This window comes from Kogia breviceps, chromosome 3 (genome assembly GCF_026419965.1).
Source record: "Kogia breviceps isolate mKogBre1 chromosome 3, mKogBre1 haplotype 1, whole genome shotgun sequence".
Lineage (NCBI taxonomy): Eukaryota > Metazoa > Chordata > Mammalia > Artiodactyla > Physeteridae > Kogia > Kogia breviceps.
Window position 1 is genome coordinate 26,703,879 of NC_081312.1, and position 20,942 is coordinate 26,724,820.

The 20,942-nt window shown below is 43.2% G+C and overlaps 1 protein-coding gene across 2 annotated transcripts in view; it reads right to left on the minus strand.

Annotated features, from left to right (window-relative positions):
* Positions 1-20,360, minus strand: part of IFT43 (intraflagellar transport 43) — a 94,632-nt gene extending 74,272 nt beyond the window's left edge. Inside the window, exons 1-2 of one of the 2 annotated variants that reach the window (XM_059057961.2) lie at positions 20,282-20,360; positions 17,496-17,588 (exon numbers count right to left, since the gene is read on the minus strand). In XM_059057961.2, the coding sequence (XP_058913944.1) occupies positions 17,496-17,588; positions 20,282-20,335 (147 nt within the window). In that variant the 5' untranslated portion in view covers positions 20,336-20,360. Of the gene's footprint in view, positions 1-17,495; positions 17,589-20,093; positions 20,160-20,281 lie in introns of those variants that run through there. The other variant, XM_067028061.1, reaches the window with a different exon arrangement.
* Between the last annotated feature and the right edge of the window lie 582 nt (positions 20,361-20,942).

The window sequence follows — 20,942 nt, forward strand, 5'->3', positions numbered from 1 at the left end:
AAGGTGATCTGAAAATAATTCAACTGCCTGCTAAAACAAAAATCAACACTTTTCAAAGAAAGGTAACATAATCCAGAGTTTCTACAATGTATTATCCAAAATGTCCGGCATACCAATAAAAATTACTAGACATGTGAAGAAACATGAAAACGTGACCTATAGTCAAAAGTAAAAACAATAAAAACTGACCCCAACATGACTCAGCTATTGGAATTAACAGACAAGGGTTTTAAAGCAGCTATTATAAATATATGTTCAAGGATTTCAAAGATGGTCATAGAGAATGAACAAATGGGGAATCTAATAGAGAAACAGAAGCTATGTAAAAAAAAATGGAACTTTAGAATTTAAAAGCTCAGTATCTGAAATGAAAAGTTCAGTTTGAAGACAGCAGAAGAAATAATCAGTGAACTTGAAGACAGATCAACAGAAAATATCGAATTTGAAGAAAAAAAAGATAAAGGAAAGGGGAAAATTAACAATGCTTCAGGGACAAAAAACACAGGACAAACTGATGGGACAATATCAAGCAGTTTAATATGCAGGCAATCGGAGTCCCAGGAACAAGGAGAGACAAAATGGAGCAGAAAAGATATTAGAAGTAATAATGGCCTAAAATTCTCCAATTTGATGAGACATATTGACTTACTGACCTAAGAACCTCAGCAAATCCCAAGCAGAACAAATACAAAGCAAATCACCTAGGCACATCACAGTCAAACTGCTGAAATCCAAAGATAAAAAGGAAGTCTCTAAAGCAATCAGAGGAAGGAGAAAAGACTTACATAATGGAGAACAATCATCAGAAACAATGAAGGCCAGAAGACAAAGGAATGACAATCTTTAAAGTGCTGAAAGAAAAAAATATTCAGTTCAGAATTCTATATAGATAGAAAAGATCCTTCAAAAATGAGGGTGACTCAGAATGGGAGAAAATATTTGCAAATGAAGCAACTGACAAAGGATTAATATCCAAAATTTATAAGCAACTCAGGCAGCTCAATATCAAAAAAACAAACAACCCAATCCAAAAATGGGCAGAAGAACTAAATAGACATTTCTCCAAAGAAGATATACAGATTGCCAACAAACACATGAAAGAATGCTCAACATCATTAATCATTAGAGAAATGCAAATCAAAACTACAATGAGATATCATCTCACACCGGTCAGAATGGAGAACATGAAAAATTCTAGAAACAATAAATGCTGGAGAGGGTGTGGAGAAAAGGGAACACTCTTGCACTGTTGGTGGGAATGTAAAATGATACAGCCACTATGGAGAACAGTATGGAGGTTCCTTAAAAAACTACAAATAGAACTACCATATGACCCAGCAATCCCACTACTGGGCATATACCCTGAGAAAACCATAATTCAAAAAGAGTCATGTACCAAAATGTTTATTGCAGCTCTATTTACGATAGTCAGGACATGGAAGCAACCTAAGTGTCCATCAACAGATGAATGGATAAGGAAGATGTGGCACATATATACAATGGAATATTACTCAGCCATAAAAAGAAATGAAACTGAGTTATCTGTAATGAGGTGGATAGACCTGGAGTCTGTCATACAGAGTGAAGTAAGTCAGAAGGATAAAAACAAATACCGTATGCTAACACATATATATGGAATCTAAAAAAAAAAAATGTCATGAAGAGATTAGTGGTAGGATGGGAATAAAACACAGACCTACTAGAGCATGGACTTGAGGATATGGGGAGGGGAAAGGGTAAGCTGTGACGATGTGAGAGAGTGGCAGGGACCTATACACACTACCAAATGTAAATTAGATAGCTAGTGGGAAGCTGCAGCATAGCACAGGGAGTTCACCTCTGTGCTTTGTGACCACCTAGAGGGGTGGGATAGGGAGGGTGGGAGGGAGGGTGACACAAGAGGGAAGAGTTATGGGAACATATGTATATGTATAACTGATTCACTTTGTTGTAAAGGAGAAACTAACACACTATTGTAAAACAGTTATATTCAAATAAAGATGTTAAAAAAAACAACAAAAAAAACAAAACAAAACAAAAAATGAGGGTGAGATAAAAATATTTTTAGAGCAAATAGAGAAGTTGTTCTTGGCAAATCTGTACTGCAAGAAATGCTAAGGGAAGTTCTTCAGGATAAGGAGAAATGACATTAGATGGAAATTTGGATCTACAGGAGGAGATGAAGAACAATTATAATGGTAAGCATAAGGGTGATAAAAGACTATCTTTGCCAAAGCAATCGTGAGGGAAAAAAACGGAGCTGGAGGAATCAGACTCCCTGACTTCAGACTATACGACAAAGCTACAGTAATCAAGACAATATGCTACTGGCACAAAAACAGAAATATAGATCAATGGAACAGGATAGAAAGCCCAGAGATAAACCCAAGCACCTATGGTCAACTAATCTATGACAAAGGAGGCAATGAGATACAATGGAGAAAAGACAGTCTCTTCAATAAGTGGTGGTGGGAAAGCTGGACAGCTACATGTAGAAGAATGAAATTAGAACATTCCCTAACACCATACACAAAAATAAACTTAAAATGGATTAAAGACCTAAATGTAAGGTGGGACACTATAAAACTCTTAGAGGAAAACATAGGAAGAACACTCTGACACAAATCACAGCAAGATCTTTTTGGACCCACCTCCTAGAGTAATGGAAATAAAAACAAAAATAAACAAATAGGACCTAATGAAACTTAAAAGCTTTTGCTCAGCAATGGAAACTATAAAGAAGACAAAAAGACAACCCTCAGAATGGGAGAAAATATTTGCAAACGAGTCAACGGACAAAGGATTAATCTCCACAATATATAAACAGCTGATGCAGCTCAATATTAAAAAAACAAGCGGCTGGGCCCGTGAGCCATGGCCACTGGGCCTGCGCGTCCGGAGCCTGTGCTCCGCAATGGGAGAGGCCGCAACAGTGAGAGGCCCGCATACAGCAAAAAAAAAAAAAAAAAAAAAAACAACCCAATTAAAAAAGGGGTGGAAGGCCTAAATAGACATTTCTCCAAAGAAGACATAGAGATGTCCAAGAGGCACATGAAAAGCTACTCAACATCACTAATTATCAGAGAAATGCAAAGCAAAACTACAATGAGGTGTCACCTCACACTAGTTAGAATGGGCATCATCAGAAAATCTACAAACAGCAAATGCTGGAGAGGGCGTGGAGAAAAGGAAACCCTTGTGCACTGTTGGTGGGAATGTAAATTGATACAGCCACTATGGAGAACAGTATGGAGGTTCCTTAAAATCTAAAAATAGAATTACCATATGACCCAGCAATCCCACTACTGGGCACACACCCAGAGAAAACCACAATTCAAAAAGACACATGCACCCCAATGTTCACTGAAGCACTATTTACAATAGCCAGGTCATGGAAGCAACCTAAATGCCCATCGACGGACGAATGGATAAAGAAGAAGTGGTACATATATACAATGGAATATTACTCAGCCATAAACAGGAACGAAACTGGGTCATTTGTAGAGACGTGGATGGACCTAGAGTCTGTCATGCAGAGTGAAGTAAGTCAGAAAGAGAAAGGCAAATATCGTATATTAACGCATATATGTGGATGGAATCTAGAAAAATGGTACAGATGAACCGGTTTGCAAGGCAGAAATAGAGACACGGATGTAGAGAACAAACGTATGGACACCAAGGAGGGAAAGCGGTGGTGGTGGGATGAATTGGGAGACTGGGGTTAACATATATAGACTAATATGTATAAAATAGATAACTAATAAGAACCTGCTGTATAAAAAATAAATAAATAACATTCAAAGAAAAATACTATCTTTTTTCTTAATTTCTCCAAGTGACAACTGTTTAAAGTGAAATGACAATTGTATTGTGGGTTTTATAAAGTACGTAGTTTTAAAGTACATGACATTACTAGCACAAAGGATGAAAGGGGAACATATGGATTTATAGTGTCACAAGGGTCTCACATTTTATGTGAAGTGGTATAATACTAACACTAGATAGCCAGTGATAAGTTAAGGATGCATAGTCTAATCCCTAGAGCAACCACTAAAAAAATAGTATCAAAAGCTATACCTAAAACGCCAACGGAGGGATTAAAATGGAATATAAAAGCAATCGGCCAAACACGGTGACATAATTCTCTATCACGCTGGGTAAAGGCATGTGACCAGAAATGTTTCAGTCTGTCACCAATCACACTGAATATTAGTCAGAACCCTTTTCCTGTAAAGTATCATTATTAAGAGAATATTTTACTATTATTCCGCTCCTTCTCAGTAATTATTGACATGCCACATAATGAGAAGAAATCTAGCCTAGCTAATGATGTCAATGAGGCTTTCTGCCCACAATCCTATGGTTCCCAAGCAGATGAGACATTCTCTATTCACAGCCCACTCTTTCCATCTCCTTGCCTCTCTTAAATCCTGGCTTTCCCCTATGGACTTCATTTCTCCTGCAGCTCTTTCAAGAAGAGCCTGCTCATTCTTTAAAACCCCACGAACAAGGGTCCCAAGGTAACCCTCCTGTCTCACTCCCCAAAGTTTCTCTAGACCATTACTCTTTCAAATTATTATGGAACATTTTTTTGAAACTTTGTTTCAAATATTGTTCAAATATTTGTTTCCATATTGTTCAGCTACATCGCATCTCTTACCTTCTTCATCCCTGTCACAAATAATTGCCTGAGCACACATTGAGCAAAAATGCGGGCATTCCTGCTCCAACACTAGTCCCATCGTTCTAAGTAAAGTCAAGGCTCACATGAACAGTTCATCTAATGCCTCATCGTTCCCGGATCCTTTAAATGTCAATGACCTTGCTCCTTTTTCGAGCTCATACTCTGGACCTGCTCCAATCTGAAATACCTAGTCCCTCCCTCCCCTCCTGATCTAAGAACTTCCTTCTTGGTTTCTCTTCCTTCCCTATCAACCCAGCTCACTTCCGTGGTCCTGATGGTATTCATGTCCTACATTTCCCCTAGAGCTCCCCCGAACCTGGATCACGCCAATCCTATGCCTTCACTGTGTCAATACCTAGCCTGCTGAGGGGTGTTGGAGAAAACTGCACAACCATGCAAATTAAGGCTTCACAAGCTCATGTTTTGCCTTCTCTCAGCTGGGTCCTACCTGAGCTCCCTGCTTCCAGTCTCACCTTCCTCCAGTCTATACTCCACCCCTGCCTGCATGGGCCCCTAGGAGTTCCAGAGAGTTCCAGACAGGAGTTACAGAGTTCTAGATAGGGAGGAGAAGCTCGCTCTCAATCAGGAGGCATGTCTATGCAAGCATTTCTGGTACACTGCCTAACAAGAACTCCAAGAAAGAAACCTGAATGTCCAAGGCCTAGTAACTTGGCTGTGATTTCTTTTCTCATTGCAACTAAGTATTTACTTTCATATCCATTTTGAATTCATAATTTTGCATTTTTTTTCTTAAAGAAGGTCTCTAAATTGTATAAGTTTCAGGACCCACGAAACCTGGATCCATTCCTGACCAATTACTGCCAACGTGCTCTTTCTAAAATGCAAATCTGTCTCTCTTCTCTGCTTAAAATCCTCACACATTTGCACCTGGAAATAATGGAGGCTCTATGTGCCACACAAAGGAATCAGAAGTTCTTCCTGTATGTTCCTCTTAGAGACCCCAGATTATATGATATATGCTGGTAACTCCCACATCTGTTAACACTCGTTTCCAACTTTCTCCAGACCAAATTTTCAACTGTTTACTCAACAGATCTCTTTGAAAATCCTGAAGGCAACTCACATTCAACATGCCCCAAATTGAAACAATCACCTCTTCTCGGTCCCCGTACTGTTGAGACTCTTTAAATTCTCAGTCTCAGATATATCATTATCCATTCAGCCTTTTCGGCTACAAATGGAGTCAACTCCAGACATTCCTTCCCTCCTACCTCCAGCAGTGAATCTGTTACCACCTCTCATCCATCTTCCCTGAAAAATATCTCTGGGCACTGCCCTCTCCTCTTCACCTCTCTGCCAGGCTTTAATTTATCGTTTCCCAAAGTAAGGTATGCACGCCACTGGTGTAAGCAAGGTGACGGGAGATGGTACACGGATGTGCCTCTTAAAAATAGCCATATGTGTATTTTAATGTGTATTGGGAAAGACATAACTACCAAAAACTGTAGTTCCTTTTCAAAAATAAATGCATTTAAGTCTAAAAAGGGAGCTGATTTAAAGAAAATTGTTAACACTAATGCAAGTGGTATGTGGATACCCGAAACTGTAAAAACGGTCTGGGAATGCCTGAAGTTTGGGAACACTGCCTGGTTCATGGCTCATCATCTCAGGAGGAGATGCTCCAACCGCCTCCCACTGGTCTCCCTGCCAACAAGCTCTTCCCCTCTAGACTATCCTCCACATAGGTGCCAGATTCACTTTCCTAGAAAACAAAGTCAATAACATTTTCCCTGCTTTAAAATCTTTGTGGAATCCCTACAACATATAAAATAAATCCAAACTCCTCCATTTGGAATGCAAGGCCTTCACTCCTAAGACACCAAGTTGTTCACTGTGCCCTGGAAGCACCAGGCCCCGTAATGACGCACGCCTTAGAACAGGCTTTTCCTGCTGCCCTTCCCTCTTATTGGCAAATCCCTCCTCGTTCGCTGCAACCCATCTCAAGGGTCACCTCCTTTGGGATGCCATCCCTAAGTCCCAGGCAGGGTTGGTTGCTCCTTCTGTGCTCCCCCTCTCTGATGCCACTTAAATATTATAATTTTTTGGTCTAAGTGTATGGGTCGATATAACTAGAATATGAACTTATCTTATTCATTTTTGCACTGGAAAGTGTATATTATATGAAATGTAGGATAAATAAGTGAATAAATAAATGAAGGAATAAAATTCTACTTTTAAATACATCAATAAAAATGTATAGGAATGGATGGGCAAAAAGGAGTATGGGGGATGGAGTCCTCTGTTATCGCTGGTGAAGAATAAAAAACAGGAAGAGATAAGGGAAAAAGAGAAAGAGGAGGGTAAAAAGGAGAAACAGAGGAAGGCTCAATAACAGAGGAAAAGGAAGAAAGAGATCTGGGAAGGAGACGGGGAGGCCCTTTACATTTGGTGGTGAGTACACGAGCATCATAACCTATCCACTGAATTCTTACGGCAAATATTTACTGACAGCCTGCCTGCTGTGTGGCCCTGTGCTAGGTGCACATGGCCCCTTCTCTGACTGCTCCCCTGTGAGAACAGGGACCCCTAGTTGCTCAATCAGACAGACCCTGCTCCAGAGGGAAGGTCTCGCCTTCCTGGACCCTCCTGACCCCTAAGTCCCTGACTCTGTCTCTTACCTGCACTCTGGACAGCACAGGGGCCTGGTGATGCCCTCTCCCCTCTGGCCACTCCTCCTCCATCTCCTCCTCCTCCTTCCTTGGCCGTGTGTCCCTTAAACATGGGGGTTCCTCGGATTCTGGCTGAGAGCCTCTCCTCTTCTCTCTCTACAAACTCTCCCTTCCAGAGCTGGGCTCTCATTTACCACCTTGATACGAATGGCTCCCAAACCCTTAGCGCCAGCTCAGAGCCCAGTCCAAAGCATGAGTCCCACACATCAAAGCCTCCCGGACATCTCCAGATGGTGGTCCCACAGGCCCCTCAAGCTAATCTGCCCCTGAGCTGAACACAGCATGCTCCACGCCTGGTTCTCATTCACTGAGGACCTACAAAGTGCCAGGCTCAGGGGAGGGAGCAGGAGCTTCTGGAGTGTGCAATTAGTGAGGGAGATGGACCCAAATAATTACACAGACATACAGTTAGTTACAAACCGCGGTTGGGGTGACAGAAAAAAAAGTAAAAAAGAAAAAGAAAACACCACCACCAACAAAAAAATGCTACCAGAGTACAATACGGGGAGCTAAGTTAAATGAGAAGGTAATATTCTCATTTAAACAGAAGAAGGGATATTCAAGCTGAACCCAAAGAAGAAGTTGGAGTCAGCCCAGCAAAGAGCATGGGTAAGTATTCCAGGGAATATTCTATTCTGTTCTATTCTATTCTATTCTGTGGAATTACAGTACTCTAAGGAACTAGAATAGGGAACTGTACAAGCAAAGTAACGACTCCCTGTGACTGCCACAAGGTAGCCGGTGTGAATGAGGCTGGAGACCTAGGAAGGCTCGAATCACAAAGGGGCAAAGTAAGCATTTGGGATTTTTTGTTTTAAGGGCAACTGGTGTCCTTTAAAGGGATTTGAGTGTGAAAAGAATGATGCATATTTTATAAGACCACTAGAGCTGACCTGCAGGAGGGCAACAATACAAAAGGAGAGACCAGTTATGAGGCAACTGACTCAGTCCAGGAGAGTTTATAGTGGTTTAAACCATTTCTCTAATTCTCAATTTATTTTTTTCCTAACAGAATACTATTTACAGCCAAAGATTCTGAGAAGTCTTTGCTCTGGTAACGTTGCCTGAATATAAGTCAATTTTCTTTGCAATAAAAGTATCATTACTATGAAAATTTTCACATACCAAAAAAAAAAAAAAAATTCTGAATATAAGCCAGTAGTCTACTTACCCCAAAGAGAAGTCAAACCAAATTCCAATACTACGATTCCATATCTGACCCATACCAAATGGCTCAGATATGACCTATGGCTGTTAATCATGTGTATGCAAATTAGGAACACTGAGAAGACTACAACAGGTATTCTCATCTTTCTTGAGGCAACGCAGTAGTAATAGATCACAGGCACTAACTGGGCTTGTATCACTGATCCATTTACACATACTTATATTAAGCATCTAGCATACACTTGTAATTACTAGAATCTGGGTGACAATCTCTTATTTTGTGAAATCAAAAGACATTTTCTAAATCCTATCAGATCATGACTAATGCAAAATTACTTCCATGATTTCTCTCCTAGAGTTACCAGGATCTAATACACACACACACACACACACACACACACACACACACACTCACACACACACACACACACAATCTATCCTTAGAGGAACCTAGGAATTTTTAGGACATAAATTAAGTGTGAACACTGCAAACTACTGATCTACTAAGCCCCTCCTTAAAAAGGATGAGCCAGAAGAGTTCCAAGCCATCAATACTACTCAAGCACTTCTCAGAGGTTTCCTGACCAGAAAACATAAACGCATAGAGAGAGAAGTATAATGGTTGCATTGAAGATGCATCAATGAAAGATAAGGCGAGAAAAATATTGAAAGGTCACAGTCTAAACTTCAGAATATTACCAATTATTTCAGTGTCATATAAGAAATGTTGGTCTCACATGGTTCATTTGTCAAAAAAGGCAAGGGGGCTGGTTTTTGAATATTTGAAAAACATCACACTGCTTGCAAAAGTCACTGAGGACCACTATTCCATCGCCTGTATGATCAGCTGCTCCACTAACGAATCCCCCGTGCCACGCTCTCTCCTTGGCCTCCGAAACTTGACACATGCTCATCCCTCTACTTGGAATATTCTCCCCTCCTTGGCCCATCCTGGCCCGTTCCCTTGGCTAACTTCTAGTCATCCTTCAAGTCTCAACTCAAACATGACTTTTTCCTAGAAAACCTTTCCAGATTTCCCCAGAAGTAAAAGGGCTCGACAAAGGCATTTCCGTATCTTTCTGTGTTCACCCCCACCTGGCACTTAATTCTCTGCAGCCCCCAGATCAAGGTTCAGAGAGGACAGGGAGCGTGTCTGGTTTGTCACTGCACTGCCAGCTTCAAGCACAATGCCTGGCACACAGAAAGCACTCAATCAGGTTTCATAAGCAAATGAATGAAGAAATGAATGGATGTTACCTTCTACTCCAAGGTCACTGAGGTCACCAAGGTCACCCCTGCCCTCCTCATTTTTCTACCCATATGCCCCAGAACAACAAAATGATGTCAAGTCAGCAATTAAGGATCACTCTTTGGAAAGACTGCCAATCTCTAGATAGAGGGTTAGGTTTTGAAAAGAAGATGAAAAGGTATTAGTAAACAACTGGTCAAGGAGACATACAAAACGGGTCTTAAGTGGTGCAAAGAATTCTCACCAAAAGGATTTCTCATCCAAATGTTTCTTTGCCCTAAGAGCCAGTTAGTTGGATGAAATAAGAATATCTCTGTATCTTGAACAGAACTACAGTTGAAGAGAAACTGAAAATACCTTCTAATTCTCATGTGACACAGATAATGACAATAACAGTTAGCATGTGGCGGGCACTGTCCTAAGAGCTGTGCACATTCTCTTATTTAATCCTCCAGCAACACTAGGAGATAGCTACTACTATTATTCCATTCAGCAGATGAGGAACAGGCTCAGAGTAGTTAAGTCACTTGCCTAGAATATACACCGAGGAATTGGCAAAGCTGGGATTAAAGACAAAATGATCATTGTTTCTACTTCTTAGGTTGTGTCGATAATAACAGTGGCTAACTTAAAGGAGCACTGAGCTAAATAAACTCTTACATGTAGTTCTGACTTAACCCTCCCCACAGGTGAGGGAGAGAATTCTAAGTGATCTTCAAGCACCACATTTCTGGCAGGAAGCCAGCTTTACACGTAATACATAGTAGAAGGCGGCGTGAGGCATTGTGCTGGAGTGCTGAAAGAGACCGAGTAAGCGCTGGAGGAGAATCTTGAGATGCTATTTCCAATCGCGTGATCTACCCCCGGGATGACATTCCCGCCCACATAGTGGCCAGCCCCAGGGATGGGTCGGGAATGCACGTCTGCCCACCCCGAGGGAGAGTTCAAAAGTGAGGCATAACGGAGCGTGACCTAAAGATGAAGTGTGGAAAACGCATTCCTCGTCAACGGGTTCCACGTCGGATTCCCCGCATCCCTCTCCTACGACGTTATCAGAAGCATCATTCAATCCAGCCCATTGGAGAGGGACTACGAAAAAGGCTGAAAAATGTGACTAATCTAGGAAAGTTATTTTTGTGAGAAAGAAGAAAAATGTCACCAAAAAGGGTCAGCAGATAACCCTAGCTGGGCTGAAAATAACTGCCCGCTGGCAGACCAGTCAGGAACAGGCGGAGGGCAAGAGACGTAATGCAACGTGCCAGGGAAGCTCCAGCTGAGTAGAGCTGCTGGGGGATGAGGAAACTGGCCTAATTTGGGAACATGAGCCCAGCAGCATTTCTCAGATTCCTGCAAGAGAATCTGGCTGAGTGTCAGTTCTGCGTCCTAGGAGGAGCACCAAAGGGATGGGGGGCGGAGGAGGAAGAGAAAGAGAACAGCTGTGTCTCAAACACTTTTCCAGACAAGTGGACGAATAAGGATAATCAAGTGAGAACTTACTGCCTCACCAAAAGGATTCCAAGAGGAAAACCCAAAAGTCTCTCAGCTCCCGCCAAAAGCCTTTCTCTACTGGGAGATTTGTGCATCTAACTACCCAGCAGGTAGGAGAAGCTAGGTGGTGTTTAAGAATCTGTCTGGAGTCTGAGAGTACAGCCAGACGTTAGCTGAATGACTGTGGACAAGTCACTCGACTCCCTGAAGTCTCAGTGTCGTCACAGCTAAAAGGAGACAATAAGTACAGTAACTGCTTTAAGAGTTACCACGGGGCTTAAATAGGATAGTGTGTGTAATTGACAGGGAGGTAGGAACTGTTCCAATGTCAGCTATAACTATTATTATTACAAGGACAATCTGCAAAATGGAAGTTAAGCTACAAACTGCTTTAGACCCAAGTGAGAAATGCTCATCCAAAAGACAGGCCAGGGAATTCCCTGGTGGTCCACCGGTTAGGACTCTGCTCTCTCGTTGCCGAGGGCCTGGGTTCAATCCCTGGTCGGGGAACTAAAATCCCACAAGCCACGTGGGGCAGCCCCCAAAAATAAAAACAAAAACCAGGCCAGTCCTGAGGTTTTGCCCTGAGATTCCTTTTTCCCAACTTCAGCGTATGGTAGTGTAACTTAATGGTAGAAAGCATCCAGGTCTTTTCTTGAGGTTGTGTAGGAGAAGCATCATTTGAATGACAGAAGGTGAAAGCTCGGGCATAGAAATCCAGTTTAATTCTCAGAGCTGCTCTGCCCGGAAAAAGTTATTCACTGAAGACGTGAAGACGCTCATCATGGCGCCAGTTAAAGTCTCCATAATTGTAATGCCAACCTGAACTGCTAACTGAACTGTGCATCTAGGGATCCAAGCCTGATTTGTAACAGGTGGTTAAAAAAAAAAACACACACACAAAAAAGCAGAGGGATGCAGTCATAAACTTTCTTAGTAGTTACCATTTCTTGAGAGGTGCCTGTGTGCTGGCACCTTTATGTGCATTACCTAATTTGACCTTCACAACAACCTGAAAGAAGCAGGCATGATGCTAATCAACTCTGAGCTAGTGAAACGACCCGAAGAGTTCATCTTTCTGGTTAATCAGTATGATTAGGCAGGTAAATTCTTTGAAATTATTTGAAAATTTACAGATTGACCAAGCAATAAAGAGACCTTTCCTCTTCTTTCAGAGAGGGAGGAAGAGTCTAATTACCTGGGCTGAGCCACAGGTATCCTACAGGCAGAAAGCCCCGAGGGGTTACAGAGAAAGCAGGAAGAAGGAAAAGATCCAGGCAACATCTGACACAGGCAACTGCATCAGATGTCTTGGAACTTGAGGGCATACAAATTTTCACTGAACTCTACACAACCCCAAATTAGAAAAACGGGAGAGGAATGTGGATTTTTTATTTTCATTTTTTTTGCTACTAAAAATAATTCTTTCCTTTTATACCCAAGCCTACCAGAAAAAAAAAAAAAAAAACACAACAAAAAACAAACTGTATAAATTCTATTTTTTTTTAAATTGATATGTCAGTCGCAAACTGCCTACTCAACAGTCATTCCTCTTCTCCTTAACCCCAAAACCCCAATGTGATGGGTGTGGCAACATGCCCAGCTGAGAATGCCCTTGAAATTTAAGGTGGTTTTAAGACCCAGTTCGGACCAATGACATGTAACTAGAAGTCTACTTGGCGAGGTCTCTGGCTATCATTTTCCTGATAAGAAGGGACACACTTCGTTGGCATGAACCCTGAACTCTTCCACGCTTCCCCCTCTCCTCACCTAAAATACAGATTGGATCCCTGGGGAACAACCTGCCATCATGTCAGCAACCATGAGAACAAGTTACAAGTTCCAGATGGCAGAGCAGGTGTCTAGACGGGGTGAGGGTAACGCAGGACCTTCTCCAGTGACCGCATTTGCCCTGCCCTCCACTGGACTCCTTGCTGTGAGAAAAATCACTCCCGCCTGCTCCAAGCCGTGGGGCTGAGTTTCTGATGCATATAGCCAAATTCGATACCGATAAGGATACCTGAAAAGCAATCCATCCTAAAAGAGCAGGAGTTTTAACTTGAATGGAAACAGGAGCCAGGTAGATCAGATGTGAGTAAATCTGACCAGGTGTATTCAAGTAAGAAATGGTGAGCTGGACAGGGCAGGCCAAGCGTACACAAGCACCATTCTCAGCTGCAGCCAACTGCTGCCATGTGGGGATGCCAGCCCAGCATTCCCGCTGTGCCAGAACTTGTGGTTTCAAAGAGGAGCCCCAAATCTGGATTTTCGCATAAATTTTCCTAATTTAGAAATGATAACAACCAAGTTTTAAAAAATGTTTAATTTTGTACAGATCAAAGAAGACACGGTTGTAGGCGAAATTCAGCCTGAAGGCCACCAGTTTTTAACCGCAGAGAGGGTTAAGGCACAATAACAGAACACCCGAGCTCTGGAGAGACAATAATGGTTAGCAATTATATACTGAGCACGTATGGGTCAGACTGGGTTAAGGGCTTTCTTTATACCTGTTATCTTGTTTTTTCTTTCTGGCCACACTATCAAGTATGTAATACTAACCCTGTTTTATCAGTGAGGAAACTGAGGCTTGAAGAGGTTAAGTAACTTGCTGAGCCATAGAGCTAACATGTGGCAGGGGCCAGGATTTCAGCCCAGGGCTGGCTAACCGCAAGGCCTGTGCTCTTATCCACTCTTCAGGAGGAATGCCCACTGCGTCTTGGAAGCACAAAACCTGCTTCAGATCACTACTAGTCAGCCTGTGGAGCAATGAGTAGCAACCCTTGGAGAGACTTCCAAATTGCTTCTAAAAGAGACCCAGGCTCACATCCTCCTTCTGTGAGGCCCTTTAATAACAAGAGCAAAGCTCCATCCAAATATTCTCTCATTCACTACTTACTGAATGAATGAACATTTGTACAGTGCCTTTCAGTTTACTAAAGTGCTTTTAAATACGTATCTCACTTAATCCTCACATCAACTTGGTAGTATTGTTACCACTGTTAGACAGATAATGAAATGGAGGATTAGAGAGATTAGTGGAATTGTTCAAGATCCAGGCAATAGCAGAGCCCACGCTCAAGCCCTGGCTTTCAGATGCCAAGCCCGTGTTCCCTCTATTCCAGCAGACCTGGAAGCTGCTCTGCTTCCTCCACAGAGCTCCCCATCCCGCCAGCTCGCTTTAACATCATCATTTGCTTGAACTAATTCCTATATAACTCTAAAGTAACTCCAGTATGTCTGACAGCCCCCAGGTACCATATTTACGCTTTCATGAATAGCTTCGTCCTAGAATACAGTCAGTGAAAGGACAAAAATAAATATATCAAGTAATACATTCAGAACTGGAATGTAAATGGGCACACACACATAAGTCTTAGAATCTAATCTTAGAAAGAAACAGCCAAAAAGGCCCACACAGCACAGTGTGCATCTGGCCCCAGGGGAGGCTGCCCATGCTGCTTTAAACCTCAATTCAGGGAGAGAAGGAATCCTGGGATTCTGACTGGCATTTTGCTGTCAGAGGCACCAGCTAGGTGAAGAACAGAATGACTTTTCTTCTTTCTTTCTTTTTTTAAAAAATAAATTTATTTATTTATTTTTGGCTGCATTGGGTCTTCGCTGCTGCATGCGGGCTTTCTCTAGTTGCGAGAGTGGGGGCTACTCTTTGCTGCGGTGCGTGGGCTTCTCATTGCGGTGGCTTCTCTTGTTGTGGAGCATGGGCTCTAGGCACGTGGGCTCAGTAGTTGTGGCTCACGGGCGCTAGAGCGCAGGCTCAGTAGTTGTGGCGCATGGGCTTAGTTGCTCCGTGGCATGTGGGATCTTCCCGGAGGGCTCGAACCTGTGTCCCCTGCATTGGCAGGTGGATTCTTAACCACTGCGCCACCAGGGAAATCCCCAGAATGGCTTTTTGTCATCTCCCAGAAAAAATACCAAGGCCCAGATGGGGCCAAAAAAAAAAAAAAAAAAAAAAAAGGTACATGCCTCTGCAGAAATAAGTAGGTATTCTAGAAAGGCTGAAACCCCGACAGGTTCATCACAGTCTGCAACTTTGGAGTTAGGTGCTCACAGTACTGACCCTTCCCTGAGCCGAGGGGAAGGGGACCCCTAGGTGAACCATGCCTACTGACCCCAGCTGGGTAGCTGATTTGGTGTGGGCACCACAGAGGCTTCAAGCCCATCAGGACATCCCGGCCCATCTCAGACTCACTCACCTCACCACTAAGGTGGCTATAACCTCCTTCACAATCGGGTAGGCTTGTAATTAGCCTTTGTGAGTGCCAGTGATCACGAGAATATAAGTTCCATCATGGCAGGAGATTTGGCTCTTGCTCACTGAAACATGCCAGCCCCCTAAAATGGTGCCTGACACACAGTAAGCTTCAATGAATACTTGTTAAATAAGTGAATTAATGATCTGGTGTTGGGATGGATCCTCCAAAGGCCAAGAGTAGACTTCCACTGATCCAGTCATTGGCTTGCCCATCCATTGCAGTTCAAGCTCCTTGAGATGGGTCTAGTATATCTTCTTTCACTATCTCCCTCCATTATACCCCCTTAACCGTGTCTCCAGTGTGCCACAGTCTGCCACCCCTGACCCTGTAACGCTCTTATTCAGCGTCTAAGAGCCCCTCATCACACACTATGTACTTCACCCCCTCACCCCTTGCAGTGTCAGTGGCATGCCTGCTCTACGCCAGGCACTGCGATAAACAAAGGGGGACAAAGGTGAAACACACCCGTCGCCTTCCAAAAGATCACATCTTCTGAGGGAGCCAGGCACACGAATAATTAGAATACAATGTAATAAGCTCTATAATGGAGGTGCTATGGTCAAAGTCACAAACTGACAACCCTCAGGCCTAATCTAGCCCATATGGTGATTTAATTTTTATAATTAGTTGCTAATCTCTAAAAACATGTTGCTTTCACATAAAATTTTAGACTGCCATCTCTTGGAAAATCAGAAGAGCTGGCAGTACTGGACCTATATTCCCCATAGCACCAGCTGGCTGTGGCTAGATAGTGGTTACCCTTTGAAGGGTACCTGTGGCCTCTGGTTTTCCCACAATCCCCCCACAGTCTCTCCCTACCATCTTCAGGCAATGAGGCCAAGGTTCAGTCGCCAGCTTTCCTGTGTTGGCATGGTTTTTATCTGAGATGAGGAATGATTCTCTGTACCCCTATTTCTACAATCAGTGAGAAAATGAAAGATAAACTGAAAGGTCCATGTGGAACACTTAAAGACGTGGTGGATATCTTATTTCTGATGAAAGTGAAGGATATTCCTACCTGTGTGATATGTAAGTCAAGTGTGTCTGTATCTTGTCCCCAGCATGCTGTACTCAGTCACCTGCCTGGCCCATAAGGCCTCCCAGCAGAGATGCCCTCATCTGTTATAAACCTACTGTAGGCCAATGAGCTAGGCAACTGAGAAGCCAGGTTGCCTGCTGCCCAGAAACTCACTGTCTAGTGGGCCAGGCACATAAAAAGAAAATTAGTGCATAATGTGAGATGTTCTGTAACAGGTACTATGGGAACTGACAAGTAGGAGCCCTAAGTCGGCCTGGAGAAGTTAGGAAGAGCTGACAGCGAGGATTACCCTGAAGCCGGCTCTTGAAAAGGGCAGAGTTTTTTCTAATGGGCAGAGGAGGGTGAAAAGAAGTTCTGAGTAAACTGCTGAAAATAGTGCCCTGGCATTAAAAGCAATGCTCATCAAGATTACCCACCCTCTGCAAAGAGGCTGGATAAATTCCCACGATTCTAGGCCACTTGGAAAAGTCTCCAGGAAAGTAAGGCCAGTACGGATCCCCTTCCTGCCTGAAAACTGTAGAAAGTGCAGGTCACCACCAAGAGCAAATGTCCAGTTGTGTAATCCAACTTTACGTCACCAGCATACCTCACTGGCGTTTATCTGGCAGGAATAAAAACCCGGATTTTGGCTGGATTTTGAAACCTCCCGGTCCCTTGCTTCAGTTAACGTACAAAACTTCTTCACTGGGAATATAAAGCAATACACAGAAACTACTCTGGCATCAAAAGAAAAAAGTTCCTCTTTCACTTCTTGCTAATAAGACAAATGCCGAGGAAGGGAATTCCCAAATCAAGACAGGAGGAAGGCTGACATTAAAGAGAAGAAGGAGAAAAAAATATGAAATACCAAATCCTGAGTAATCGCTAACTCTTAGAGTGCATTTCTTCAGAATTTTTTAACACTCACCTCTGCAGTCAGAGTCGAAGAGGAATTCTTGCCAGTGAGATGATTCTCGGCTTGAGCTGACTCCTGTTGAGCTCGGCGCCCCATCTTGGCTCCCTGTAAGGAGAGATGAGGGGCATTGCTGACCCAAACGTCTTTGAGCCACTATGAGGAAGACAATCCTGCCAAGGTAAGCAAGGACTGGATTTATGATGACATGGTGGAGGATGGGATTTGAGCAACTTGAGTATATACTTAGAAAAGGCTCCAAACCCTTAAAACAAAGCGCCCATGCAGTATAGAGCAGGAAATTCATGTACTGATCAGTGTTTTCTTTTAATGGCCATAGACCTTTTCTACCCAAAGAAATGCAGCTAGAAATTCCTCTAGAGGGGGCAGGGACCTCATGCCATAGCCCAGGAAGAGTGTGGTCAAGGCTCCCATGTTCCTATGCGGGATTTTATGAAGGCCTAATTTCAAATCTGCAGCTTGGCATGAAAATAGTTATCCAAAAGGCATTTGTGGGGGGGAAAGAAATTCCATGGTAACTGAAACCAGAGAAATACAGATAGCATTTGCTTTGACGTGTACACTACTTGGATTTGCACTTACAGTCATTAAAGGAAAGATCCTACAAGAATCTTGAGACATTAGTTTTGGACATCAGACCACTTCAAATTCTGAGTCATCAAATGAACCATCTGCACGTGTTTCCCAAAGCCCTGCTGGGGTGGAGGCTCTGTGTTTCAAATGCCTCCCAGCACGTACACAAAACATTCTTTAGGCAGACCAGTGGGTGGTGAAATGTTTACATTTTTCTTAAAAAAAAACAAACAAACAGCATTAATGTAAGCACTTTTAGATCCCATTTGATGTAGCTTCATTTGATTTCACAGTAACAGTGACTGGGATTCAGGCCATTTTACAAATGAGGAAACTGAGACCCAGGAAAGCAATTAAGTGGCAGATAAATCTAAGGGCTAAATCTTCTTCTGCCTTCAAATCCTGAGTTCCTTCCACTATGCCCTGCTGGAATTTCTTTTAAGATGTTCTAAGAACTGACTGCACCAATAAACTGAGAGCGGTTACATGAGACCTGCATAAAAACCCTTACGTAGTATTTACATGTCAAATTCTAATCAATCATTTAGGTTTCAGGGATGACAGAAACAATCTTTCTGACAATAAGCAGCTCATTTTCTTCCCAAGACAGACAATTGCACTCCTTCACCTATGGCTGCCCTTTTCCATTTATCATAACATGGGGTTTCTGAATATGGCATACTACATGCAGTGATTGTGCTCAAACAAAAATTCAAGGATCTTGTCTTTAAATGCTGTTTGTAGACGGTTTCTCTAAAAATTGCCAAATATTTTAAGGTTTTAAACTTTTTGAAGACCCTGTATAAATCCACAGGAATGACTGGCAGAAAACCTACTTTACTACCTGGTTTTATATGTTTTAAATCTATAGTCTGTTTATTGTTCATCTTCTGCCACTGAAATGTAAGCCCCATGAGGGCAGGGACTTACTGTTTTTCACTGGTATATCCCTAGCACCTAGGACAATCAATGCCTGACACACAGAAGGGGCTCAATAAATACATGCTCAAAGAATGAATGAATAACTACATTCACATCCCCCGGTACTAAAAAAGCTCACATATCAGAAAGGCTTGGTGACATCATATTCTCCTTGGTCAGTCAAGCAACCTGCTTCTTCCTAGAACAATTTGCTCCCAATCCTCATATCTCCTCTCTAATTACTTAGAGGATCTCCGATGTTACTAGGGCACTTCAAAACATGTAGAGATTCCACAGCAGAAACTAAAGACCTGCCTGTGGGCCAATCTTTTAGTGACTGTCATCTTCGATAATTTTAAAGGTAAAAAGGCTTGATGAGGCTGTGTTGGAGTTAACACACACACACACACACACACACTGAACTTGGGTCTTGAATCTAGCTCAGCTTACTTATATATAAGCTTGGGTAAATCACAGCCTCAGAAGCAACAGTCGCTAACCTCTTCTAATAACTTAGCACATGCCAGCCACTGTGTTAAATGCTCTCCACGCATATCTCATTTCACCTTCACTGCAACCCCTTGAAGTAGACATTAACATCTCCATTCTAGACATAAGGAAATCGAGGTTCCTGGAGGTTGACTTTTTTTAACCCATGCAACAGCTTTATACGTCCTCTGACCTCTGGGTCCCCCGAAGCACCCAGCCACTCCCCTGCGTTATAAATCTTTATTTCCTTAACTATAAACTGAGGTAACGCCCACCTCCCCATGGGTATTAGTGGCAAGAAAGGACCTCCCTGTCTCACGCCTTCCTTCCTTCCATGCATAAAACAGTACGGTTTTTACATCAACTTCTGCCATGAGATGTCCCAAGGGAAAAGCACTAGGATGAGTGCAAGCGTGACTCTGGCCAGGGCCCCTCCAGTCACCCTCAGATCTGTCCATTCTAGGGGAGTCGGCACTTGGAGCTCCAGAAAGCGGAGAGAAGCTGGGAAATTTCCCACCGGTCCCAGAGGCCGGCGGGGGCAGGATCTGTTTTCCACTCTTTGAGGATTTTAAAGAAAGCAAACCCTAGGCCAGCAGCGGAGGAGCTCACCGCTGCCTCAGGGGCGGGGCGAGGGAGGCCACCTCCTCCCCGGCCTCACCCCCGCAAGGCTCAGAGCCGGCCCGCTCCGGCCGCTAGGGACAGGCCGGGCCGAGGGAGCTCAGGGAAGCCGGGGTCGGCGGGGTCGCTCCTCCCCACCCGCTAACTCCTGGCCCCAAGCCCCTCGAGTCGGTCCTCACGGAGATGGCCGAGCTGCGACGCCGCTCCTCGCCTAGGTCCAGCACGTCCTCCATCTCTGCGGCCGCCTGACGTCACTTCCTGGAAACCCAGCGGCCCAGTCGCGTCCCTGACGACGGCTCCGCCCTTCCATCCCAATACTTAAAGGGTCCGCCGCATCGTTCCTGGAGTCTATGTGCCAACCTACAAATTAAACCAGACCTGTCCTAAACCTGCCTTTTTTGACATCTGGAAAAAATCTCCAGATATTAAATCCTGATAAGGGTGCTCCTGTGGGACAGTGAAAAATTTTAGTCTTTAGAAACTGCCTATATCTGTAGCTCTGTTCAAATACATAAGTTGTCAAGTGCAAAGCACTACTAGTAACAGTAGTAAATTTTCTGATGCCTTCCATTTGTAAAGCCCTTTGCAATGTACAGAGGACCTTCACAGTTATTAGCTCATGGGAAGGACATAACAACCTTGTGTGGGAAGCAAAATAAGTTGTATTGTCTCCAGTGGAGAGATGAAAAACAGGCACACAGAGGGTCAGGTGCCAATAAGTGGTTTATAATTAAAAGTGCAATAACATAATCTCTGCCTTCAAGAATACAGAGCCGCTGAAGCAACACATCAAAAACCTGTGTATTAATAACTTTCAAAAGTACAAATAATCCCTCCAAG